The sequence below is a fragment of the Brachypodium distachyon genome, chromosome 2, assembly GCF_000005505.3.
Source record: "Brachypodium distachyon strain Bd21 chromosome 2, Brachypodium_distachyon_v3.0, whole genome shotgun sequence".
Classification (NCBI taxonomy): Eukaryota; Viridiplantae; Streptophyta; class Magnoliopsida; order Poales; family Poaceae; genus Brachypodium; species Brachypodium distachyon.
The window spans coordinates 54,807,383-54,833,460 of NC_016132.3; the positions used below are offsets into that span (position 1 = coordinate 54,807,383).

Here is a 26,078-nt window from a genome sequence, read left to right on the forward strand (position 1 = left end):
GTTGGTGAGGGCAGGGAGGTGAAGAAGTACTTCTCGGTTGACAGAAGAGAAGGGGCGGGCGTGGCGATCTGGAAGCCGGGGGAGAGGTCTTGCCGGGAGCGCAGCGAGCGCTCGGGGCAGAAGGAATTGAAGCGGGCGGCCTGTGCGATGGCCTGGATAGCTCGCCCAGTGTAGCTGCAATGTGGCGCAGCCGCACGGAGGCGGACGGCGGAGGAGGCCGGACGGCGATCGTATTCCGAAGACATCGTACAGATTACTTTTTTTTACGGATACAGACTACTGTTCATTGCGATGGACGGCCGGAGGAACAACGTTTCAACCTTTTTGGCCCATTGGGCCCATCGACGAGGCACGTAGAGGTTTACTGCGCAGTTTGTTTGTTTTTCTCAAAAAAAGAAAACGTAGTCTGTTTGTTTTTCTTTTGTTGCTTGATCCATACGAATTTATGCAAGTTAGTCAATGAAGATGGATGGCAACGGATTTCCCCTGTATGATGCGACTTGGAATCATTCAGTTGAATGGAGGAAAATTTGCATGAATGTGGAAAAGGTTCAGAGTGTCGTTGGCACCTGTTCCGGACTTTTACAAGTTTACAAGAGATCGTTAGAATGGATACATCTTTCAAAATTATTGCCTCTCGGTAATTCTATAGAAGCCTTTTGTGTTGCACTACAGCACTAGTAACTTGTAAGTCACTTCGTATACTGCGCGTAGTGTCTTGAACTGAGCATTTTGATATGAGCCTGAGCAGAAAAATGTGTAGCAAACTTTATTGCGTCTAATAATTTCTACCTCATGGTTCCTTCGTGTGCGTACCAAAATCTGTGCAAATGGCCCGTGTTAGGGAGCAGGGTTTCATATAGTGGATCACTATAGCCTCTCGGTAAATCTATAGAAGCCTTTTGTGTTGCACTACAGTACTAGCTACGTGAACATCAGAGAAAATTGATACAGTGCGCATTTTCAGCCTACATTCTTTTCCAACCGAGCCGTGTGCCTCTACAGCCTACACTCTTTTCCAACTGAGCCGTGTGCCTCTACGAGCGCAAGAACATCTCTAGCTGACAGTCTTGAAAGGGCTGGAGACCTTCAGGCTATCAACAATGTCTGTCACAGAGCCTATACCCACTGCCACAGAGATCATCAAACAGATCATGCTCAAACACTGCAGGAGATACCACTTGCTCCCCTTGATCTTCCCCTGGGCAATGTGCATGCTAATGGGGAAGTAGACGGTCAGCGGCCAGAAGCTGAAGGCGCCGAGGAGCCCCAGCACCGCGTTGAAGAAGGGTATCATCATCGCCACCACCGTTGTCGCCACAACCACGGCGGTCCGCAGGACGAGCTTGTAAGGCGCGACGGTCACGGAGCCTCGCTCCATGAGCGGGATGCTGACGGTGTACGCGCTGCTGATGAACTTGGTATCAGGCCACCGGGAGGCGATCCACCTCTCCGCTGTCGCAAATATGGGCTGTGCATAGACCTGCGTTGAGAAAATGCATTTAACTCACAGCTTGTGAAATCGTTGAACGATGTGAATTCTGACTGAGATGTATGTACTGACCTGGTATGCGCCAATGAGGTGGAGGATGAGGCACATGTTGGCGATGTCGACGAGCCAGAAGGGTCCTAATCCAGGGGCCGTCAGGATGTTTCCCGGGGCATCTGAACCAAATGCAGCATACCCGGCGCAGCCAACGGAGATGTAGAATACGGTGGTGGCTCCGATTCCATACATTGCTGCCTTCTTCATTGTCTTGTGCTCCGATGGCGGCGACTTGAGTGTATCCTACAAGTAAGAAAAAGGTTAATGACAAAAGCATTGCCACTTGGAGTAATGTTCCGAACAACAAGATTCCCATTCCTAACGTTACGTCAGATCATTCAGAATCCGAAACAAAAGTGGTTGCATCCTCATCATGGATTAATGCATACCTGGATCTCAATCAGCACTTCCGCAAACGTGTAAGCAAACGCGATGTTCCCCAGGGCGAGAAGCACATCCCATGCCTTCTTGCTTGACGACGCCGCGGCCGCGCCTTGTATCCTCCCGCCGGCGTGGCCGCCGTGCGACGCCCACTCCGCGGCCGAGAGCCCGAGGCCGATGAAGGAGTAGGCGAACGACATGATCGCCGCGACGATCGACAGCCAAGTGATGTGCTCCAGCCCCGGGAACTGGGACAGCACCACCTGGACCAGGCTGAACGCCAGCATGAGCCCGGTGCCGGACGAGTCGCAGCGCGCGTCCTGGCCGTCCCGGTGCACGCAGTCCGACCTCCTGATCGCACTTCGCAACGCACAACAAAAGAAAAGCAGAGTTCAGCATGTGTTGATCCTTAGCAGAGAGCTTATATAAGTCTGTGGAGGAACTGGACTGGTTATTGTAATTCGTATACTCACACCATGCTGATGGTCGCGGTGATGGTGTAGCCGACCATGGTGCCCCACAGGTTCACGTACTGGGCGATGCCGCACATGAACACCTCCCTGGGACCTGAGAAATTTCCCAGCAGGCATCATCGCGTTAATTCAGCTAAACCAAGGCAATCAACAAGTTGGCCCAATTTTGATCGAGGAACAGAGAAGGGGAAGGGGGCGTACTGAGGTAGGATCGAACAGCGTCCATGTAGGTGCGGTTCCTGGCGCCGGTGACGGGGTCGGGGGCGCGGTAGGCGTTGGCGAGCAGCGTGGAGGTGTAGTAGGTGACGCACGCGAAGCCCGCCAGCGCGAGGGGACCCGCCACCCAGCCCAGCTGCGCCACGCTCCACGCCAGCGCCAGCACGCCGGACCCGATCACCGCCGTCACAATGTGCGCCGTCGCCGTCCATACCGTCCCTGGAAGGAGCAAACACAAACAAAAAAACCCAACCGCCGCCGCCGCCGGGAACAGAGAAATCAATTGCCCGGGAATCGCGCGCAGTAAAAAAAGGACCAACCAAATTATTCACGATTAAATCGATCGGAACCCCCACAAAACGAACGGGATCAACAGGGGGGAGATCGAGGAGAAGTAGTACTCCTACGGGGAGGAGCGGCGCGCACCTTTCCGCTCGTGCTCGCCCGTCTCGACGTCTTCCGGCGCTGCCCCGGCGTTCTTGTCCATCCTCTCTTGTGGCAGTCAGCAGAGAGACGGAAGGATGCGGCGGCAATGGACGGGGGTTTGGTACTTGGTAGGTAGGTATATATAGCCGGGGCTTGCACAGAGCTGGTTCGGCACCGTCGGACTCCATTGGGCAGGGGTCGGATCCAATGCTTCGAGTCAATAAATCACCGGGCTAATAAAGCACTGGTTAGCAAGGGCACCACTTTTGGTGTATCCTCGTCTCAACTTTGATAGATACCCCTTTCTTCTTTTCAGTACTCGTACTGCTCAATTCTTTTTTTAGATAATGATCACGATCAGGGTGCAATCCAGTACTCGAGTTTGAGCAAGCTCGGCTTTACTACTACTGTGGTGTTGTAAAACAAGCGAGTTTAATCTGATTCGAGCCAACGATCGAGCTGCAAAGTTGGTTCATACTCGGTTGTAATGATCTCGAGCCACTTTCTAGCTAGATGAGAATTTAAAATTTGTTATGATTCACCTTGTACGTAACATAAATTTTAATTAAAAAAAGAAAATTCTTCTCAATTTTTTATTTAAAAAATCACATACTCCTGTTGTGTCAATTTTTTGTACCTAAACTTGGAATTTAAAATGACCGATCTTGACGAAAACACACTTGCAAAGCACGGCCAACACCACGGAGAAAGGAAAAAAGGGAACAAAAATAATAATAACCAAATTTTAAAAATTGCAAGTAAAACTTTATGCGTGATTTTAAAATTGAGGTGAAACTTAGGTGCGATTCTAAAAATTGCAGGTGAAACTTTATACGCGATTCTAAAAGTTGCGGGTGAAAGTTATGCATGATTCCAAAAATTACAGTTGAAAGTTATGTGCGATTCTAAAAATTGCAGGTGAAATTTTATGCACGATTATAAAAAATTGCAGGTGAAACGTTATGTGTGATTCTAAAAATTGTATGTGAAATTTTATGCATGATGCCAATGAAGAGCTCACTCACAACTCACTTTGGTTGGCAGATGTGCATGTTTGGGGATGGAGGCCAGCTTATTCTGACGACTTCATTGTCGGATTCGAGAGAGTGTGAGTGGGGTTCCATCAAACAGGCAAAACCCTGACAACAAGGGTGTGCGTTTGTTCATACATAGAGGCGTGAGCGTCTGTGTTTGTACTGTGTTTAGAAAAAACAGGCGGTGTGGGGATGCCAGTGTTGCTACTTGTTGGACGATGCTCCGAGCGTGGTTCTTCTAGACGGTGCATCTTGTTGTCAGGGTTTTGACTGGTTGTCTTTAATCCGGCCATGACGCTCTTATTTTGGTTTAGTTTTTCTGGTAAACCAGATCACTTCTCTGTAAATGTGAAAAAAAAAACTTCCCGCATTCTTGATGCGGTTTTCTTAAAAAAAAAAGGTTGCGTCATTATTTTTTTTTATAAAGAGAGAAAAGATTACTACTCATGTTCCCGAAAATTTAAACTAAAACAACGACAACTATTTATTTAGAAATGAAGGGACATCACATCGGTCAGGCTCCGGCAAACGCAGGCGCAGCCCCAGGTGAAGACTACTACTATACAGACGCGTAGCGTGCGACGTCAGAGAAAAATGTTCCCCCTCTACGGTTTCGCAGCTGCGACGTCATTCGCCGTTCTGTCGCAGAGACGTACGCGCGTGATCGTAGTAGAGGAATCAGTCGTACGTGGAGGCCGATGCGGAGCGCAAACGTGCGCCCTTTATTGCTCTCTTTTCTCCGCCACCTCTCGTTCCGAAACTGACAATTCACGCCGCCCTGCTCCCCACCATAGCTAGACTGGCCCTGGCTGCCCGCCTGGCCGGCGTGTCCGTTCTTCCTTCCCAACGCAGCATCATGGCCGCGCGCCCGCTAGCTGCACCTACGTATAACAGAGGGAGTACTACGAAAGGCTTTAGCTAGTCCGCTGACGGTGTCCACGGCTCCACGCTGACATGACGCACGCATCACGGGGTGCCCGGCCCAGCGGCGACAACCGGTGGTTGCGATGGATTTTCAGGGGCGGAAAAGCTCGGCTCCTGCTCGCCACATCTCGCACGGCCGCACACGGGAGTAACGTACGTGCCTCTGGTGCCAATTTCATTAGTGGTGCGCAGCTGCATGGTGCCATGGTGGACTATATGATGGGCAATCACGTCTCCTTTGTCTCCACTAATTTCTATGTGGCGCCCGCGCCCGTGAAAAGGCTTTACGGGATTGCGATTGTAAAAGTACCTGGTTGATCGGCCCATGCATCAACACCATGCATAGTGGCTTGATTCATTGGCGAAGAGGGGATTGGCACGAAGAAGACCATCATGCGCGTCCCCATCATGCATCGCGCCGCGCCGGACGGTAAACTAGTAAGAATTGGTGTTTGCCGTATCCTGATCCTGCTTCCAAAGCAGATCTAATCGTGATTAAAGGCAACATCCATGTTGTCGATCGTAGTGTGCTTCCTCGCTTTTTTTTGCTTCGGGGAAAAAAAAGTGTGGTGGCTTTCAGCTGGCTTTGCCGTAGCTTCCATGCAATGCTCAACAAGGGACACACGCTCATCGATCGTGTACTCAAACAGTACCTGAGCCAAGCATTATATTGGACATTTGGACGATCGAGTCTGCCAAATGCCAACAACCCCTCTGCTGGTGTTCGTTGCCGTTGCGCGTTGTAAATTGTGGTCTCTGCACGTTCCGGAAATTCTGCTGCCTGCTGATTACCAACGCCAACGACGACCAGCACTTTCAAGGCAAGCATTTGTCTTCACAATCCTTAATGTTCTCTGAGATGCTCTTTCTTTCACGCGTCAGCAAAAAATTCTACTGGGGACAAGCTATGTCGCACGAATTTTACATGCCCCCGACGAAATACAATGCATCTAGACTTCTTTGCAAAGCATCGTCTATTTCCATCCAACCCATGAGTGCCTTTCGAGTAAGCGCATTACATGGACACATGGACAGCGATCACATGATGCAGTGTGGCAAGAACAAAAAGATACTCTCCTATATACTCTTATCAGGTTTCTGCTTTTGTTACGCCAAACATTACTTGTCCTGTCTATCTAGATTGCATTGGTGTAACCACCTTTCCCCGGAACAAGAGCTTTATCTGCCCAAAGTCCCCGACCAAATGCTATGGCCACAGTGCCAACTAATGTTCTATTTCTTTGGGTACAAAGAGTGGCATGCATAGAAGGATAGATTTACCATAAATGTCAGACATTAACATCAGTGTGTGTAGTAATCAACTTTGAAAAGTAGAGATAAAAAGAAACTGTGAAAGACACACTTGCACATTTCACTGAACAGATATAGTCGGATGACTTCGCAGAAAGGTATGTCGAGCAAAGATGTCTCTGAACTTTGAAGTAAGACAAGTTTGGTGAACTCTGGCCCTTTATTTTTGTGGTTACACATTGAACCAGAGAAGATGCGTGGTGAGTTCAGATTTTCCAATGGCACTGATGTTTCTATAGGGATGTAGCTACACAACTTTCTCGCATACTCCATTTTGCAGTTCATCATCAACTACAGCTCCGGCAAATCCTACTTAGTACAGAGACATTAATTGCATCTAATAGGAAATTATTCAAATTCTTCAAATTACCATTGCGCTTGGTTTTATAAAGGATTAATAGCGGCTGTTTGGAAGAATATTACTTTTTTGTACGTTTTGGTTTATGAATCAGATTTCAAGAAAAGTTGACCAAGAAATGCTCCCCTTGAAGACAGGCGAATGGAAGTTTGTTCTTGTTCCCTAAATATTATTGGAGGCTCATTTAAATTCATAAACCATAAAATTCATCAAATAGGTCATGCAACTGTATATTCTACCAGCTTGTTTCATGTTGAGCACCCATTTATTCACCCAGTTGTAACCTTTTTTTTTTCCATGTTGTTTGATTTACATGATTTTAATGTATTTCAAAAGAAAATTGTCACTGCATCCAGGATACAAAGGTACTTCCTCCATTTCATAATTCTTGTCGAAATCTTACATGTATCTAGACACTTTTTAGGAATAGATACATCCATTTTTGAGCAAATTTAAAACAAAAATTATGGAACGGAGGGAGTACCAGAGATGGTTGGGCAAGTCAATGATTTGATGTTTATGTCCTTTTCTTACTAAAATTATGGTTATGTGCATCAGGTTTGAGTTGTTTTGATCTTCCTTTTCGAGGAAAGATGTGCGATGACAAATTGGCACAAGAACGAAAACAACGAAATATACAAGTTTAGAATTTTTGTTTTTAGACGAGCGGAGATTCACCGGGCTAATTCCTTTCGAGGAAAAATGTAGGATGACAAGTCCAATGTGAGACGATAGTGGGCCGAAATACAACTTTAATTTTCTTTCAAATAAAAGCCTACAGAGGCGAGCTTTTCTGGTAAACCAGGGCCAATGAAGTGGGCATGGTTGCTGACTGGGCTAAACTTTATTGCTTACACAAAAAGTTCTGAGTCCCTGTTGGGCTGTTCCCTAAGAAACTTGCGTGGACTAAAGAGAAGTTGTTGGGCTGTTTTGTCAGTTCGTTCAGAAAAGATTACGAACATGAGGTAAAGTTTGTATTTTGTGAGATTAAAAGCACAAAAAAATTGAAAAATCGTGGCTTCGCCCGGGTTCGAACCGGAGACCTTCAGTGTGTTAGACTGACGTGATAACCAACTACACCACGAAACCGTTACGTGCAAATCTCACATATTCTACATATATAACTACACGACGGAACCATCACATGCAAATGTCACAACTACATTTATTATATCCAGTTATATCACAATAAAATAGTTCGAACACAAGTTGATGGTTTCACCTAAATGATGAGAACGCACTGATAGCTAACACGAACAAAACTACTGCAGCAACTAGCTAGCAAGTAGCAAATGGGGGTACACTGAGCACATTGCAGCGATGCAATGTAAGCAAATCAATAGCGGATCAACCATGGCCTGCCAAGTCGTTGACTGGAAGAGTTTCACGCCTCGGTCACAGCTCGGTCTTGAACATGGTGACGTGGCCGAGGCGCTCGACGATGTCGGCGACGGAGCCGACGGCGGCGAGCAGCGACACGAGGAGCGAGCCGACGTTGAGCGCCTGCAGCGCGAGCCACTTCGGGCTCCCGCGCGGCACCTTGGACTGCTTGATGTACATGGACACCGGGAAGTAGACAGTGAGCGGGAAGAAGGCGGCGGCGCCCAGCAGCCCGAGCACGGCGTTGAAGAAGGGCAGCATCAGCGACACCACCGTCGTGAATGTCACGAACAGCGTCCGCAGCAGCAGCTTGCTCGCCGTGAACCGCAGGCCCAGGGGGAGCTTGTACTCCCTGTGGAAGAAGGCCGATTCCGGGTACTTGGCCCCCAGCCACTTCTCGTAGCACGCGAACACGGGCTGCGCGTACACCTGCAACAAGGATCGAGAGACAAAATTACAGTCTGATTTATAAATTATCGGTGTAAGCATGTCACGCAATGTTTTGGAGATTTGGGGATCACCTGGTAGGCTCCGACGAGGTGGATGACGACGGCGACGTTGGCGAGGTCGACGAGCCAGAAGGGCTCGTCGAAGCCCGTGAGCACGTTCCCCGGCGCGGCGTTGCCGAAGGCGGCGTACCCGATGCAGCCCAGCGACACGTAGAAGATGGTCGTCACCCCAATGCCGTAAAAGCTCGCCTTCTTCATCGTCACGTTCTCCGACGGCGGCGACTTCACCGTGTCCTGCAAAAAAACGTAACGCGCACGGGCCATGCCATTGTAAGTAAGGGCCGGCTACAATTACGTATTTACGACATCTCTAACATTAACATATGGAGGAACTGATAAACTTGCCTGGATCTCTATGAGGAGCATGGCGTAAGTGTACGCAAAGGCGATGTTGCCGAGGGCCTGGAGGAAGTTGAATGTCCTGGTCGTCGCCGAGACCCCGCCGGGGCCGCCGATCTTGCTGCCGAGGATGGTGCCGTATGCCTTGTGGTTGGACGCGAACTTGGCGGCGCTGAGGAAGAGCGCGACGAAGGAGTAAGTGAAGGACATGACGGCTGCCACGACGGAGATGAAGGTGACCTTCTCCAGGCTCGGCAGCTGCGACAGCACCACCTCCACGAGCCCGAACAGCACCAGGTACATCGTCCCCGTCGTGCTGCACTTGGCGTCGTGGCCGTTGTAGTGGCGGCAGTTGCTCTTCACCACAGACCTGCAGCCCCAAAGTTATAAAGTAAGTAATTGTTTGCAGGATTTACAGAAGCCCGGTGAATTGAAGCTTGATTTGCTTGATCTTATTACATGATGCCCGTGGCGGTTGTGATGGTGTAGCCAACCATTGCCCCGCAGAGAATCGCGTACTGCGCAATGCCACAAATAATCACATCTCTGCGCCCTGTACATGATTTCAGAAAGCAAGCAGCCCTCGTCAGAAATCATAAAAAAGAGATGAAAATCATGGAGATCGACATGACAAGTTTGGCGATTGGTTACCGAGGCAGGAGCGGACGGCATCCATGTAGGTGTAGTTGCGTTTGCCGTGGACGGGGTCCGGCGAGCGGTAGCAGTCCGACAGAAGAACGGCGCAATAGTAGGTGATGTAGGCGCAGCCCACGAGGGCGATTGGGCCCAGGACCCAGCCCATCTGTGCCACGCTCCAGGGCAAAGCCAGCACGCCGGAGCCTATGACGGCCGTGATGGCGTGCGTCGTCGCCGTCCATACCGTTCCTGTCAAATTTCGGCTTTCGTTAAGCGTTGGTCACATGCAGGCATGCAGCAGTCTGAACTCTACTTCTTCTATGACACTGTCAGATAACATGGACATCTGAAGAGATTACTACTAGATCGCTGATCACGTCCCAACTCTTTTCTGAATGATCACGTCTAAATTACTTAATCGCAGTTGTAGATCTACGGCCATCATTGCTGAGGAAAGTGAAACTCGTTTGTAATTGAATCTTGTGGTGCCCATGCGCTGGACACCATTACGATAAAGGGGATCAATTGACCAAAGCTACAAACTAGCGACTTGTCAATATATAGACACTGAATTTTATTCGTCAGGTCCTAAAGCAGGCACTGAACTATCAAACACCAAAAGCAAGAGCTCATATGTTACTCGTTTTATACTACTATAACTTTTCTTTCACAACTACACTGACCCAACAACTGCAACTGTATAACAGCACAAGGAGATCCCCTTTTAAGACCAAAGTAAGCATCCACCTGGAGAAAAAACATTTGAGAAGAAACCTGCGTCCGGTTGACTATATAAGTGGATTATGATGCCGTATCCATTATGCAGGTAGCATGAATAATGCATGCAATAGTGAGAAACCCGGTACTTAATTCCAGCTAAAAGTTATCAATCGTGCATATATAACTTTAAAAATGTGTACATATATAAATTATATTCGCTTCTCCTAATTATACTTAATTGTGCACTCTTGATCACTGCATGCCTATGACTAGACTCACAACAGTACGCTGCCATGAAAATAAATTCAGTTATAGATGCCATGAAAGATATTGCACAATTGGGAGGACTCCTGGAGGAAGTGGAGTGAGCATAATTTGAAGGTTTGCAGCCATCCATCCATGCAAAAAGACATTGTTTGGCCCACACTAAAACAACTTCCATAGACTGTTACGGATTCGACGAGGAATTAATAATGGTCTCCACTCTTTGCGGGATTCTGATACTAAAACAGTATTGACAGTGATCGAACCAACAGCAGCAGCAACAACATTGTGTGACATGATCTCACACAGCACTAAGCCTCTCTTATTCTGGAGTATTAGTCCTGATTCTGAATAAGAGGGCTGTAATCCAAGATCGCTTGCTCGGGGTATATATGCTAGTGCCAGCCGAGTCACCATAATATTGAATCTTACAACAAGTCTAGTGCCATGCAACCAAATGGGGGCATAGGGAGCACGTTCCTGCATCAGTACTCTGCCACCAGATCAGTTCCTGTCATTCGGGGTGTCGAAAAATGTGTGGTTCAGAAGATTCGCACAGTGCATGTCACGTTCTCAGGAGATTCTACTTTCAGTTATACTTTGAACTGCACATTTATCCCCAATCTCATGTAACTGGTTTGGCAAGCATGCATGAATGCAGAGACGAGACATGTAAAAGCGACAGCTCCGGATCTAGAGGCTCTGGCTACAATCCACGTTGCTGATTATGAGCAAAGCTGGTTTTGTTCTTCAGTACTACAGTCGTTTTCACAGGTCAGAACATATTTCCGAACAATGCACAGATGGACGTGGAGTCAATCTTGTTCTGAACTACGTGCGGTTCTAAGAAAAATTCAGGGTGCCAAACCTCCTTCTACCCTACTCGTGTGCTGACTTTCTACCACAAAAGATTCAGCGGTGTTCTGTACTATACAAATCCACGTCAGTTAATTCGGGACGGGGGAGTAGCATTTTGATCACGAACGTTGCAGTTTTCACCTAGGTGCTGACAAAACATGCAAGCGAGCTGCTTGTTCCTTGTATGCAAAAGATCCCCTGATCGGCACAGCTTTTGCTTGAAAGAGAGACCCAACCTGCAGAGAGAGGACATGCACCGGAGAACATTCCGACCCCGAGGTGACAATCAATCGGATATGACCCGCGTGAGTACACTCGCTCAGAAATTTTAATCACGATCTTGCGAGAAAACCAACCACAGTACATGGAACATGCACCGTGCTAGCGTTTCCCTTAAAACTCTGCCATGAAGCATGAACTGTTCTATCGCTGGTATTAAGTGGTAACGCCCCTATCTACTACCGTTTCTCACGCATGGAGCTGAATACTACTCGTACTTCTGAAACATGGACCGAGGGCAAGGAGAACTACTCCGGACATGCCTCTCGGAACAAGGACAAACCGCTTTCCAGAATCAGTATGGCATCACGGTTTCTTTGAAGACAGCAAGTGAAACGGAACTGAAACAGGGGAAAACAGAGCTGTAGGATTTCTACAAGAGGGGAGAGTTAGTCGTGCGTTACCCGTTCTTGTACGGCCGTCGTCGTCCACCTCCGTCGCCTCCACCCTCTTCTCCACGTCCATCTTTCTCTCAACTCTCACTTCCTCCCACTCGGTCTCTCTCTCTCTCGCTCTCTCTCGATGGAGTCTTGGCCTAGACGCTGCGGGTATATATATAGAGCCGGAGAGCTCTGCACCTGACCAGCCTTCCACTGTACATTCATTCTTTTAATGCGGCGAAGCAACCAATCAATCCGCCTCACGAAATCCCGCTAATCTCTTCAACGCCTCCCTCTGGTAGACAAGGAAAGAAAAAAACTTCCACGTCAAGTAAAAACCACCGGACAGTCAAACGATCATCTGTGGCAAGTGATAGTTGCTGTATCCTTTGTAAAGAAAACGCTAAATATAGGACCTAATTTTGGGCAGATTCTAATTCTGTACAGAGATTAGGTGGGGAAGTAGGAGATTTAATGTTCATATCTAACCACGTTTCGCACAATGGTACAGAATTTAGAAAATAGGTTCATAAATGGACGAAATCACGTAAAAGGACATAAGTGACTCGGACTTGGACTTATTTCCGAACGAAGGAAGTACAAATGTTTTATAATAATTATGGCACGTCCAACGCCCATTCATCTAAGTGCCTATAAATCTCAATATTTAATGCTAAATTTGCATTCAGTGGAATGGTTACCGGAGAGAGAGGACAAAACAGAATAAAAGAAAGGATAAATAGTACAGCCAATTGCCGACTATATCTAGATATAAGAATGTACTACTCTTTTCGTCTCATATTAAGCCTCGCAACTTTGTCTAAGTACGCATGTATCTAGACACCTTTTAGTACTTACGTACAGCATGCATATGTAAAACAAAGTTGTGACACTTAATAACGTGAGACGAAGAGAATACTTTATTAATGCTTGACCCAAATTTCACTCCCATAAACTTTCTAGGAGCTCGTAGCTGACTTCGAGTAATACTTTGCAAGTTGCTTCTCTCTCCTCTTGTCTCTCGTCCCACTAAGTCCAATATGATATTTAAATTTTTATAGACGGTTTACACCATCTTATTAAACTTGCTCTTAGTACTCTTTCTGATGTTTTTTCTTCGGAAGGGAATATAAACTAGTATGTGCTACTAGCATGAAATGGCAATCTATGATGATTTCACAGGTCCATGAGCACCCGGATTAAGTATTGTTATCGGGAGGTGACTGCGGGTGGCTTCCTAGTATTTGGGTTGTGAACTTCCTAGTATTTGGGTTGTGAACTTCCTAGTATTGTACCTCTTCCTATAGATGATCGATGTATCATACTTTGAGAATGAATAAAGAGGCCCTTTAATGTATTTGCTACTATTTCATCCAACATTATCTTTCTTTTCCTTCAGAAGAAAACAAACTTCTTTTAGGGAAGAAAACAAACTTTTAGTCTTGAAGACTTGAGTCTTGAGGTTTGTAAAAAAGGAAAGCTTCTTTCGGCTCATGCGTAGGGAGTAGGGACGTTATGGAGCTCAGCAACCTAGATGACCCGCATGAAGCAGCTGCATGCCTGATCTATCACGGTGAGATCACGTCTCCCTTCACGCCATCCATATATGAAAAAATGTACTCACTTCATCCCATAATTCTTATCGAAATATTAGATGTATTTAGACACTTGTTAGGAGTAGACACATACATTTTTGACAAATTTGAGACAAGAATTATGAGAACGCAGGAAGTATCGTACCTATACAAGTCATTTCCGCTAAGTACGTTTTCTACACATGTAGTCATGCTGTGTCAACAGATTATACAAGTCATCTCCACTTAGATTTGCGGCAGTGCCAGGTCGTCAAATTATCAATTTGTTCCCATCTTCTTAGATGATCTCATCACTAAATGTATTTCTTTGCCCATGCATGCAATTTGCCATCGTCTACAAGCCATTCCCACTAAGTACTTTTTTTACACATGCACTCCTTGTCTGATCATCAATTTGTTGGTACCACCTACTTAGCGAAGATATGCATTGAGTGATGACTGATCGTCAACCTCTCTGTATTCTAACTATCAAACAAAAAAAAACTAGCTTGTGTTCCTCGTCTGTGGCCGGATGCACTTATTGTTTTTTTTTTCTGTTGAGGACCTCAGTTCTTAATGCTCTGTTAGGCTAAACATCTTATAATTAGAGATAGATATAGTAGTGACGCATTTGCATATAATGCACCAAAGCGTCCTCTGCAGACGTGCCGCGGCAACGGTGTAAGTTCGTATCCTTGCGCCGCTGTCCGGTTGGAGTGACGAATACAGCGGCGCGATGGATAAGCTCTCCGCTCGTTCCGGCCGAATGAGGCACGCTATCAAAGCTAGCACGAGAGGTTAGTGTAGCGGGGCTCCGAAATAGGCTCAGGCCGTCGTTGTTTTGTTTTGTTTGCTAGGGGAAAAATATATTTTTTAGAGGGAGAGATTTCGGGCTGGCTACCGCGTGCAGTTACGGGTTTTGACCCGCACACCATGTACATTCATGGTTTCTCTCTTTCCTTCGGCGTCTTATGACGTGTCTGTGGCTCTGTGCTAATGATGCAACCTATTCTTATAAATTTTTGTTGAAGTCAGGTCCGGAAGTCCCGAACCAATCCGGGCTGTTGGATTTAATTGACGATTTGGATTAGAAGATATCTATTTGGATGCGTATATTGTTTGAATAGGTCCGTTTTGGCATCGCCTAAACAACATGATTTACTCGGTAGCGATGAATCACGAGTTCAAGTACTCAGTTGCACCGATTTTACAAGTTCTATGGTTTTCAATGATTTTTTTTTTGCGAAATAACCATCAGCAGGTTATTTATTGCTAAAGAACGGTCAAAACAATTTCTCGACCACAAAAGAGGTGGCCCTATTTATAAGAAAAACCGGGCCAGAAAACCTTACGCAAGAAACACAGAACAACAAAAAGATTAGAGCTTGGAGGTAGGGTTCTGAGAATCTATAGAGCAGGATTACAACCCAGGAAACATCATCCGATCCGGAAACAAGAGCACCCAAGCTTAAGACCACCACCTGGTGCACCTCATTTTCGACAAACATGCTCACCCCAACTTTGAAAAACAAATAGTGCCGACTTCGCATCCTCCGAAAAGCGTTGATCCTTGGCATCGACAAAGGCCCTCTTTCTTTAGAAGAACTTTATTGATTGGATGTGTAAAAATCATGTGTATAGGTTTTCCTCAAAACAATTATGATAATAACATTTTTTATTACGTTTGATTGCCGCGCTGCAAATTAGTCGTCCAATATATGTTCCCAGACCACGTGTCCGGAACGTTCGTTTTGAAGCCCGGGGTGAGTATATCGGTACAAACAAATACACGGCCACTGCTGCAGGTGCAACGCGCGCGACCGGGCCATCATCAGTTCTTGGCGGTGAAACGGTACGAGGCGTAGGAGAGTGTCGCGTTGCTCCAGCTCTGGTGGATCTGCTCCGCCTTGGCCTCTTCCCCCGCCGCGCCGAGCGCCACGTGCAGCGGGTAGAAATGGTCCGGCGAAGGGTGCGCCACCTTCGCGGACGGCGCCTTCTCCTCGAAGCGCTTCACATCCTCGTGCCTGGCCACAATCGCAACAAAAACCAACCGGAGAATCAAACCAAACATTCGCAGGAGCAACGAGATCACGAGGCGTTTGTTGTAATAACCGTGGCTAATGAGATCACCTGCCGTCCAGAAGCGAGTCCTTGAGCCAGGAGTCGAAGTCGGAGGCCCACTGCGGCACCGGCGCGCCGGTCTCCATCCTGATCCTGCGGAGGTTGTGCGTGGCGCTGCCGGAGCCGAGGACGAGGACGCCTTCCTCCCGGAGCGGCGCCAGCGCCTTGCCGAGGTTGTAGTGGTAGGTGCCGTCGCGGCCGGTCTGCACGGAGAGCTGGCACACCGGGATGTTGGCCTCCGGGTACATGAGCATCAGCGGCACCCACGCGCCGTGGTCGAGCCCGCGAGCATCGTCCTCCTTCACGGGGCCGAACCCGGCTTGCTCCAGGAGATCTTTTGTCCTCTTCGCCAGATCAGGGGCGCCGGGTGCAGGATACTTCAGCTGCGTGAATCAAAATTGTGGAGTGTTGGTTGAGGATTAAAAATGCTGAAATCAGAAGGGAGTTCCACTGCCGTAGTGCTGGACCAGCGGACAGATAATGTGCTGCAGAGTGCGGACGGACGTTGCAATGGACAAGCGGGGGAAAATTCAGGTGGAATGCACGCATCTCGTGTTCTACATCTACCAGGGGGATACGCCCTGTTGAGCATGCGAATCCTACTTCCTGTTTTTGCGAGGGATCTTGCAAAATCTTTCTGACACGCATGGGAATGTCGTGTAGCTGACACTGATAGGTGTCAAGAACTGAAAAATCAGAGTAGCCAATTCAGTCTCGGTGATATGAGTTCGACGGCCGCCGCCTCCGCCTTGCCTACATCAAGCCTACCCACCGTTGCCTCTCCTCGTAGCTTCTTGGGCCGCTACCCATTCCAGCCCATAAATTGTGGGTTCAGACGACGCAGTCTAGCACCCCTTAGGGTTTGTTTGGCGTTACAGTGGATTATCATAAAAAAAAATCGTTTATGGTTACTTTCGTGTTTGCTAACCAATTTTTCGTTATTTTCGTGTGTATTTTTTCATAGCAGATTATAAAATAATTCAGCACACATAGTTCAGCAATGCCAAACTGAACCTTAGTGTATGCCACCACCATCTTTAGACCCAGCTTTTTTCAGTAACAGGGACCCGTCATCAGTAGTTAGCGATGGAGGTACGGGTACCACGTCGCTAACACTATTTGATATGCATCCTTACTTTGAACTGAATTGTTCAGCATTTCAGATCATGTTTAACAACTACTCCCTCCGTTTCATAATTCTTGTCAAAATATTACATGTATGTAGACGTTTTTTAGGAATAGATACATTCAATTTGAGACAAATTTAAGACAAGAATTATGAAACGCAAGCAGTAGCTCGCTGGACAAGCAAACAGAGGATCGATCTTGTTGCAGCTAGGGTGGCAGGAGCCGCTTAATGAACGAACTCTGAATCTTGCTTACTCAAACACACAAGCATTTTTCAACAACAAAACACAAGGGCAATAATCAAGTAGTATGGCTGAGAAGGATAACCTAACTAGTTCCCTTTCTTTAACCTAAAAGACGAATAAATTTAAGTGAATCAATTCCGTACATAGACATCGACCGCACAACAAAAACAATGATCGATCGCCAGGTTTATCAGATAGTTTCCCTGACAAGTGAGTATATGGATAGCTCGAGGTAGACCAATCATATATACTCCGTATCTCTTTGAAAATGGATTGTGGTAAAATAAGCTTCCATCCATCTAATTAAGTGCCAATGCCAAATCGACCTTGAACCTACTACTCCCTCCGTCCGGTTTTAGGAGGCGTAAAATTTGAATGCCCTTGTCCAGATTTTGCAGGCGTCTCTGGTTTCTCTGAGGCGCCAGCAACTGAAATGGTCTCGCTGCATGTATGCTCGCAAGCGGCAGTAGCCAATACGCGCGTGCGGCCGGGCGGTGCTGGCATGCACTGCCATAAATGCTTGCTCAGCCTGCTATGTTGATTGGCTGTACAGGTTGCTTAGGAACTGCGCGTGAAAACTAATTATGTCTAGCATGCATGTGTGGCAGCAAGCCTTGGTATCGGTGAAAAAGAAAACGCGCCTCCTAAAACCGGACGGAGGAGGGAGTAACAAGTAGGGAGGAGGTTTTAAAAAAAAGAACGACACTCTTGGCTCAACCGAATCACTGTTATACCGTCTACAGAGTTATCCTATGGTCCAACTTAGATGTTTTTTAAGCAAAAGATGTCCATTACGTCGTTCAATTAGAAGAAAAACACAGTAAAAAAAGACCCAAGATGGGTTCCGAAGTGAAAAGGGAAGAAGAAAAACCCCATGGAGCGCGTCTCCTGGGTTCAACTCAGATTCTGTGCTACAGTGACTGTTGTGAAAATGAAAAATCAATATAGAGACACCTCACATCAACAAGCTCAACTACCATGGAATATAAGAATATTTTTTAATTGATCAACCGATCGTTCAAATGCTGGTGGCATACCGCAGTTTGCCACGTGCTCGTGGCCTACGTGCTCACCTAGCTCAAATGTCCCCGGATTAGTTGGCCGCACACTTTCCCAATGCTCACCTAGCCCAAATGTCCCCAGATTAGTTGGCCGCACACTTTCCCAACTCCTATGATACTGCAACTCATGTTTAACATGGGTGGTAGGATATTACAGACGAGTGTAATGCAATGATACCAGATGTCTATCATAAGTGATGGTATAGCATGTTGCCATGTTTTGTCATTCACAGTTTTGTATTCCCAGTTGACCAATTCATTGAGTAATACAGCTCTGTCTGCAGTCAAAAAATAAATAAATGGAGTCCAACCATTTGTTAACTAGTACTACTCACAAACAAACGGCATCCTAACCGCGAATTTCGAAGACAGCCAAAGTGCCACCACAAAATTTAGACACAGGAACCATGTAGCAGGAACCACATAACACAGCATTTTCGAAACTGAAGTAATCAAAGCCAAAACCACGTCCAGATTTCTGAGCAAGTTTTCCAAAGCAAAATGGAGTACAATCCAATTTTGGGTTCTTCCCCTGTACTACAGACGAAGGAGGCGACCAACCAGCAAGCACCACATCTCGATCGAACCAAAACGGTGACGGGATCCAGAGAAAAAGGAAAGCTAGAGAGAGTGGGTCGCGGACGGACCTCGTACATGGACTTGGGGAAGCCGTAGAAGTCGTAGATGGTGTCGTTGTTGCCGCGGATGACGTTGACGGCCGGCGTGTCCGTCTCCCAGTGGCCCGACACCACCAGGATGGCGCGCGGCGTCTCCGGCCCCGCGACGGCCGCGGGGAGCCACGACTCGAAGAATTTCCGCGCCGGGATCGTCTCGTCGATGGAGAGCGTGGGCGAGCCGTGCGACAGGAAGAAGGTGTCCATGGCCGCGGCTCTGGCGTGGTCGGTGGGAGTGGGCGGGTGGCTTCTCTAGTTCTCTTCTCCTCCTGGTCGCCGCGCGGATGCCGCGTTGCTTGTCTGGCCGCGTCTGGTTTTGTGGGCTTGGCTCGACGAAGAGTCGTTCCCTTTTAACTTGCTCTCGTGCGTCAAATATACGAATCAACGCGCCCAACTACTCGTCCTGTCGTCCACCCTCTTCTTTATCTCCTTTTTTTTGTCCAATATATACTCTCTCTAATTTTCTCTCCCGACATCCTCACGCCCGCTGCTGCGCCAGCCTCTCCTTGCGCAGCCGCCGGCACGCTTTTCCTGTGTCCTCGCCGCCGCCGCCGCTGCCTGCGCCATCCTCCACCTCCTCTCAGTGCCAGCTGTAGGCCGTCGACGGTCTACAAGATCCGGTGAATCCCGACTGCGACGGCTCATTCTCGCGCTCATCATCACGGCTGGGATCCGACCGTGTTCCACCGCCGCCTGTGGGATAACTATTTTTGTTTCTTCCCAATTTTGAGAAAATTAAAAGCAAAAGTTAGAAAAAAAAACAAAAGGCGAGAAAGTTAAAAGTGTTAAAGTCGATTTCCAGGCGATATGTTACGGGAGTTGTGCTATTCAACACCTAATACATATTGACAACGGACTAAAATCTATTGTCCATCTCGATCTAATAGGTAGTGGTGCCGGATTTGTTCCAAAAAAAAAGGTAGTGGTGCCGGATGCTAAATGTGCAATTTGACACACATTATGAAAGTCCTTGTGACCCCGGTTTCGGTGACTCCACTGTTGGCCGTGGGATCAGGCGCTTCCTCTAACCAACTTCTCCTCTGGCTCAAATGTCACCAACCTGATCACCGACGTGTTGCTTCATGTCCACTGCACGTTCTGGCTTTGCCCCTGCCGGATATGAAGAAGCTATATCACCAACCTAACCACTGACGTGTTGCTTCATCTCCACTGCACACTTTGGCTTGCCTCTGCCGGATCTGAAGAAGCAAGGGGAGCGTTGTCCGATTGAAAAAAGAAATCTAATTATTAGCATAAGCGTACTCTCTCCGATTCTAAATTGTTATCGAAATATTACATGTATCCAGACGATTCTTAAGAATATATACATTCATATTTGAGTAAATTTGAGTTAAGAATTTAGAATAAGAGGAAGTACCTTATATTCTAGGGGATAGTATGCATGTAGGTCTTCCATCAGACTGATAGACCGTAGGTCTTCTGTCACATTGTAAGAGAGGTGATGTTTATCCTATCTTGTTATGCGCATTACTGATTCTAAAGTGAACATGGTTCGGTTTAACTAAAAATAATCGCTAGATTTTATTTGTGGTTGAGCACTCTCACGTCGTCCGCGGTACGCACATGCGCACTCCGTCCGATCAAATCAGACGCTCAAGCGCTTCCTTCTCCTGAGTCTGGAGCCTGGACCGCGTGTTTTTGTCGGCATCTTCTCTCATCCCAGTCCTCCCCCTTATCTCTTTCTCGTCATTATCTATTCTTCCCCTTCTCCCTGGAATCTCTCTCGCTCCTATCTGCCATGCCCCCGCCGCCACACACCGCCCCAACCTCCGCCAGCGACTGCGCGAGAGCTCCGTGCCAGGCTGCCTCCCTTCGACGTTGTAGCCTCCGACGCCGCACACACCGCCCCCAGCCTCCATACTCGCCTCCGCAGCGGTCCGGCGCTGCCATCTACCTCCTGCGCCGTAGCCGCCGTTGCCTCCCTCCATACTCGCCTCCGCACCGAGCCGGCGCAGCCATCTCCCTCCTCCGCCGTAGTCGCCGCTGCCTCCCTCCGTGTGCTCGAACCCCTCTCCCCATCCCCGATACCAATCAGCACCGATGGAAGCTGCGGTGGCGCCGACGAGCGCGCGTACAAGCTCGTCGTGGCCGTGCTCGTGGCTGGAAGAGAAGACCCGTGCCGCGGCGCCCAACAACAAGGCAGGCGGTTCCGGACGACCTCCTTGTGGAGGTGCTCGCACGCATCCCGTCCTTCCCGCTCTTCCGCCTCCGCCCCTGCTCTTCTGCCTCCGCTCCAATCGCTCACCTTTCGGTGATGCTGTCGCTCACTTTGGTTCCAACCGCCAGGTACATACCTCGTTCCTGTGCATGTGTGTTCATACTTCCTTAATCTGAACTGTGTCGTAGTTGATGTAAATTCTATGTTAGAGTTACTTTGCGATTCTTCTTCATTTAAATTCTGGATTAGAGTTACTTTCTTATTCTACTGGATGTAATTTCAGTGTATGCCTGTATGGAAGTTACTTTTATGAGTTAAGTAGATGTAGTTTTGATGTTAAAAGTTACTTTCCTGATTTTTTAGATGTAATTGTGACGGTCAAAGTGACATCCCCTGAGCCTGGCAAGTAACTTTCGGTGATGTTCTCGTGCAACAACAAAAAAAAGAGGACGGAGATCTGATTGAGTAACCTTTTTGCCGCGTTGAATGTAATTCGTGGGGCATCTTTTTCTTGCCCAGATGAACAAATGTGTGGCGGTGCAGAGGATAGGAAAAAAACATTTGATAGTTGAATTGTTTACTTGATGTCACATGGAGGACGGGGGACCACGACAGGAAGAGAGAAGGAAATGTCATTGTCTCATGCGGGACCGCATCAGGATAGAAATCTGTCGGGACACACCTTTTATGTCAAAAAGTGCTCGCGCACTCCCTAGCCGCCCCCCAAAAAAATTGTACACTTTGTTATACACACGCACCACAATCATTCACACATAGCAATCACCACATTATTTCTAGGCTCTCCGGAAGAGCTACTCAAATAGTCATTTGTTGTTTGCAGTTCGTCCAGGTCCCCTTGAATCTCAAGGCCGGTCTGAATGTACATTGTTCCTTTTGAAGCCCGGAGGGAGTATCTCGCAGACTCGTAGTATCGTTAGAAACAAATACACGACCATTGCATTTGCAGGCGGAGAGTGCGATAGGGCCTCGAGGCCATCAGTTCTCGGGGGTGAAGCGGTACGAGGCGTAGGAGAGGCTGCCCTCGTCCCAGCTGTGGTGGACGAGCTCCGCCTTGCACTGTGCCCCCGCCGCGCCCAGCGCGACGTGCAGCGGGTAGAAATGCTCCGGCGAAGGGTGCGCCACCTTCGCCGACGGCGCCTTCTCCTCGTAGCGGTTCACGTCCTCGTGCCTGGCCCCATCGCAAGAACGAAAACAGAGCGTCAAAGACAAGGCGATTGGCTTCGCAAGCCCGTTGTAAAAACCGTGGTTAATTGCTCACAATCACCTGCCGTCCAGAAGCGAGTCCTTGAGCCAGGTGTCGAAGTCGGAGGCCCATTTGGGCACCGGCGAGCCGGAGGGGCCCATCTTGCGGAGGTTGTGCGTGGCGCTGCCGGAGCCGAGGACGAGGACGCCTTCCTCCCGGAGAGGCGCCAGCGCCTTGCCGAGGTTGTGGTGGTAGGTGCCGTCTCGGTGGGTCTGCACGGAGAGCTGGTACACGGGGATGTTGGCCTCCGGGTACATGAACATCAGCGGCACCCACGCGCCGTGGTCGAGCCCGCGAGTATGGTCCTCTTTCACGGGGCCGAACCCGGCTTGCTCCAGGAGCTCTTTCGTCTTCTTCGCCAGATCAGGGGCGCCTGGTGCAGGATACTTCAGCTGGATGGTTGAGAAGATTTCAAGGGTTGTTAGTTCAGGATAAAGATGCTGAAATCATAAGGCGTTTCACTACCACTCAATGAGATTCAGAACTACTCACTCCGTTTCATAATTCTTGTCTTAAATTTGTCCAAATCTGGTTGCATCTATTTCAAAAATATGTTCATATACATGTAATATTTTGACAAGAATTATGGAACGGAGGGAGTAATATCCAATATGTAACTATCATTGCGAGGGAACCTTTTCTTTTTACGGGATCTGCGAGGGAACTTGCATACCTTTCTGGCGCGCATAAGAAAGTCGTGCTGACACTGACAAACAAATAGGTCGCTTGCGATGCATTGTGCTGTTCATACGGCAAGCGAATAATGCAATTATTTGACACGCATCCTTAGGTTGACCTGGATCGATTCAGACTTTCAGATCATATTGAATCCTGCTTACTCAAGCACATGAGCATTTTTTTGAACAAGAACCACCAGCACAAGAATTAAGCAGTTTGAGTGTGACTATGATCCCCTAACTAGTTCCCTTTAACATAAAGGGCGAGTAAATTTCATACAGGGGCATCGACTGCCCAGCAACAGATATGCTCACTCGCCAGGTTCATCAGATAGGGTTCCTAACAAGTGACGAATTAACGTTTGAAATTTCGCTGAAATATACGAAATTTCAGTCAGTGGTCCTCAAACTTTTGATTAAAAAATCCATAATTCTGGTGGGGTTAAAATTTCAATTTGACTATAATTTGAGCCCAACGAAAATAGTTCATGTAAACTTGCTCTATTCTATAATCAAATATGTTGTTTTTTCTATTTTTATTGAGAACCGTATTAACTTGTGTAACTTGTGGTAGGCAGATGTATGTTCTACTACAATTGTGATAAATTCTGCTAGAATTTCAAACACCGAAATCCAAAACAATTTACGGAATTTCCAAAAAATGGTGGGAACCGAAATGTTAAACCTCGGTGAGGATGTGGATAGCCCGAAGTAAAGCAAGCACATAAATCACTTTCAAAATGGATCGTGGTAAAATAAACTTCCAAGCACATAAATCACTTCATAATGGATTGTGGTAAAATAAACTTCCAAGCACATAAATCACTTCAAAATGGATTGTGGTAAAATAATTTTCAACGCATATGATCAAGGGACGTGCCAATCCCAAATTGAACTCGAACCTACTGAGAAGTTGTAAGAAGGGCACTCCTGGCTCAACTCAGATGCTGTGCTACAGTGATTGTTCTCAAATGAAAATTCACTAGAGACACCTCATATCAACAAGATTGCACGCCTACATGCAACGACCATGCAATATAAGGATAATTTTTATTGATCATTCAATCCTGCAAATGCTAGTGGCATACTGGCATGGCGCACCTTGCCTACCTTTTTTTTTTGTTAAGTGGCCTGCGTGCTCATGTAGCCCATATGTTGGCATATGGGACAAGAGGATTGGTGATACCCAGTTTAGTTAGATGTCTGCACACTACTCCATTTGCTCTGGCCATCAAATGCTTGAGCTCAGGACTCAACACAGGCCTGACACTTTCCCAACCATTTATGATACGGCAATGTCTCCTTGCATGCTAACAGTAGTGGTAGGATATTACAAAACCTCTTCATATTTAGTATAGCATGTTTGGTCATTCACAGTTTGTATTCCATCCCATATGTTCAGTTGACCAAACTATCTGAACTGTAGCGACACTGCCGAAGTGCCAGGACACAGGTTTTTCGAGATTGAAGTAACCAAGACAAAAGCACGTCCAGTTTTCTGAGCAGATTTTGGAAAGCAAAATGGAGAAACAACCACGCAATCAAGAACTCGGTACAGTACAAATTACAGATTAAAGCGTAATCCTGGCAATTGGAATCGAGCAGCCAATCCAAACAAGGTCAACCTTTGACGGACGCAACCAGCCAGCAGCAGCACCACATCTCAAATTCTCAATCGAGCCAAAAAGAAGCTAGCGGGGATTCCCGAGAAAGGAAAAGCAAGACGGAGCGCGCGGACGGACCTGGTACATGGGCCTGGGGAAGCCGCCGAAGTCGTAGATGGTGTCGTTGTTCCCGCGGATGACGTTGACCGCCGGCGTGGCGGTCTCCCAGTGGGCCGAGACCACCAGGATGGCGCGCGGCGTCCCCGGGCCGGCGACGGCCGCGGGGAGCCACGACTGGAAGAATTTCCGGGCCGGGATCGTCTCGTCGATGGAGACCATGGGCGAGCCGTGGGACAGGAAGAAGGTGTCCATGGCGGCGGCCGGCGTGGTCAGTGGGCGGCGCCTGCCAGTGGCTTCTGTCTCCTCCTGGTCGCCGCGCGGATGCCGCGTCGCGTGTCTGGCCGCGTCTTGATTGGTGACCTTGGTTTGCCTCTGCCCCATCACCGGTGATGGCCTGGCCGCGATGGGGGTTGTTGCTTGTGGAGTGCTGACTCGTCTCAGCCATTTTTTAGTGTTTTTTTCTTGACAGAGAGCCCATTTCTTTTAGCGATTCTATAATCGTGTATCGCGTGGGGAACGATTGGAGCAGAAGAATACAAGTGACTGGATGTTCAAACTTGGGAGGGTGGCCGAGGCTGACCAAGCGTGTACTCCCGGTCCGCCAAGTGGACTTAAAAGACCCAAATGGAACATAATCTGAACTAAACTAATCGAAAACCGAGTCCTTGCTCCGATTCTAAATCCTGTCATGATTAGCTCAGATAGTTCAAATTTGACAGAGGGCCCATTTTTTACGCAAATTTGATCACACATTCTTAACCTTAATCAACTAGTGGCCGCCGTATTCGATCCGCAGAGCAGCTGCCCATTCATGACTATCCATGACTACTCCCAACCCGCCAGGCGGCTGATCCACTTAGCGCGTCCGTTATGGTTTATCTTGGCCGTCTAATTTTGATCGAACGACTGAGGCTATCAAATCGTTGTGAGTAACCCAAAGTGGCTCCGTTTTACTGTCAGTTTTATTCAGCAGGATGTTATAGACGACATCTTGTCTTATTTCGCGGCACGTAGGACTTGTTTGGATCGTGACTTGACGTGTTTCTAGCCTGGCCTGATGTCGGTCGGACATGTGACAGGCAAGATGTTTGGTTTGCATCCATGCTGAGCCAGGCCAGCAAAATCGGTGGCATGAGCACGCCTGGTTCGATCGCCGCTAACTCGCCTGACCAGGCAACAAGTTTTGTCAGACATGTTATCCAAGACTCCAAACAAACAGCCCCGTAATGCGCGTCCAGGTAAAAGGGTATGGACAATCGATGTTGCAGCTGGAGCAGGCAAGGGGAGCGAGAGTCTCCTCCTCGAGTACGGCGGCGGAAGGAGTTTCGGTGACCCATGAAGTAGATCCGGATGTTGCAATCTTGCATGTTCCAATGCTGCAGACTGCAGTACTTCTG

The 26,078-nt window shown here is 47.9% G+C and overlaps 4 protein-coding genes, 1 long non-coding RNA gene and 1 other non-coding gene across 6 annotated transcripts; 1 reads left to right on the forward strand and 5 right to left on the reverse strand.

Annotated features, from left to right (window-relative positions):
* Positions 1-609: 609 nt before the first annotated feature.
* On the reverse strand, positions 610-3,202 carry LOC100843753 (amino acid permease 6). Its single transcript, XM_003564715.4, has 6 exons — positions 3,043-3,202; positions 2,602-2,835; positions 2,401-2,494; positions 1,936-2,287; positions 1,565-1,789; positions 610-1,483 (listed from the first exon to the last, which is right to left on the reverse strand). The coding sequence occupies exons 1-6, from the start codon at positions 3,101-3,103 to the stop codon at positions 1,058-1,060; spliced, it is 1,392 nt and encodes a 463-aa protein (XP_003564763.1). The 5' UTR covers positions 3,104-3,202; the 3' UTR covers positions 610-1,057.
* A 4,482-nt stretch (positions 3,203-7,684) lies between these two features.
* On the reverse strand, positions 7,685-7,758 carry TRNAV-AAC. The gene has a single exon. It is a non-coding gene; the product is annotated as a tRNA-Val (tRNA).
* Positions 7,759-7,809: 51 nt separating this feature from the next.
* On the reverse strand, positions 7,810-12,163 carry LOC100844055 (amino acid permease 3). Its single transcript, XM_003564716.3, has 6 exons — positions 12,059-12,163; positions 9,549-9,782; positions 9,357-9,450; positions 8,904-9,267; positions 8,571-8,792; positions 7,810-8,478 (listed from the first exon to the last, which is right to left on the reverse strand). Exons 1-6 carry the CDS (start codon positions 12,117-12,119, stop codon positions 8,065-8,067), a joined length of 1,389 nt encoding a protein of 462 aa, XP_003564764.1. The 5' UTR covers positions 12,120-12,163; the 3' UTR covers positions 7,810-8,064.
* A 2,837-nt stretch (positions 12,164-15,000) lies between these two features.
* On the reverse strand, positions 15,001-19,182 carry LOC100844353 (extradiol ring-cleavage dioxygenase). Its single transcript, XM_003564717.4, has 3 exons — positions 18,811-19,182; positions 15,739-16,112; positions 15,001-15,632 (listed from the first exon to the last, which is right to left on the reverse strand). The coding sequence occupies exons 1-3, from the start codon at positions 19,042-19,044 to the stop codon at positions 15,440-15,442; spliced, it is 801 nt and encodes a 266-aa protein (XP_003564765.1). The 5' UTR covers positions 19,045-19,182; the 3' UTR covers positions 15,001-15,439.
* A 1,360-nt stretch (positions 19,183-20,542) lies between these two features.
* Positions 20,543-21,749, forward strand: LOC112270891. The gene is made up of 2 exons (XR_002963482.1): positions 20,543-21,144; positions 21,380-21,749. It is a non-coding gene; the product is annotated as an uncharacterized LOC112270891 (long non-coding RNA).
* Positions 21,675-25,170, reverse strand: LOC100844658 (extradiol ring-cleavage dioxygenase). The gene is made up of 3 exons (XM_003564718.4): positions 24,700-25,170; positions 22,302-22,672; positions 21,675-22,205 (listed from the first exon to the last, which is right to left on the reverse strand). Exons 1-3 carry the CDS (start codon positions 25,060-25,062, stop codon positions 22,013-22,015), a joined length of 927 nt encoding a protein of 308 aa, XP_003564766.2. The 5' UTR covers positions 25,063-25,170; the 3' UTR covers positions 21,675-22,012.
* Between the last annotated feature and the right edge of the window lie 908 nt (positions 25,171-26,078).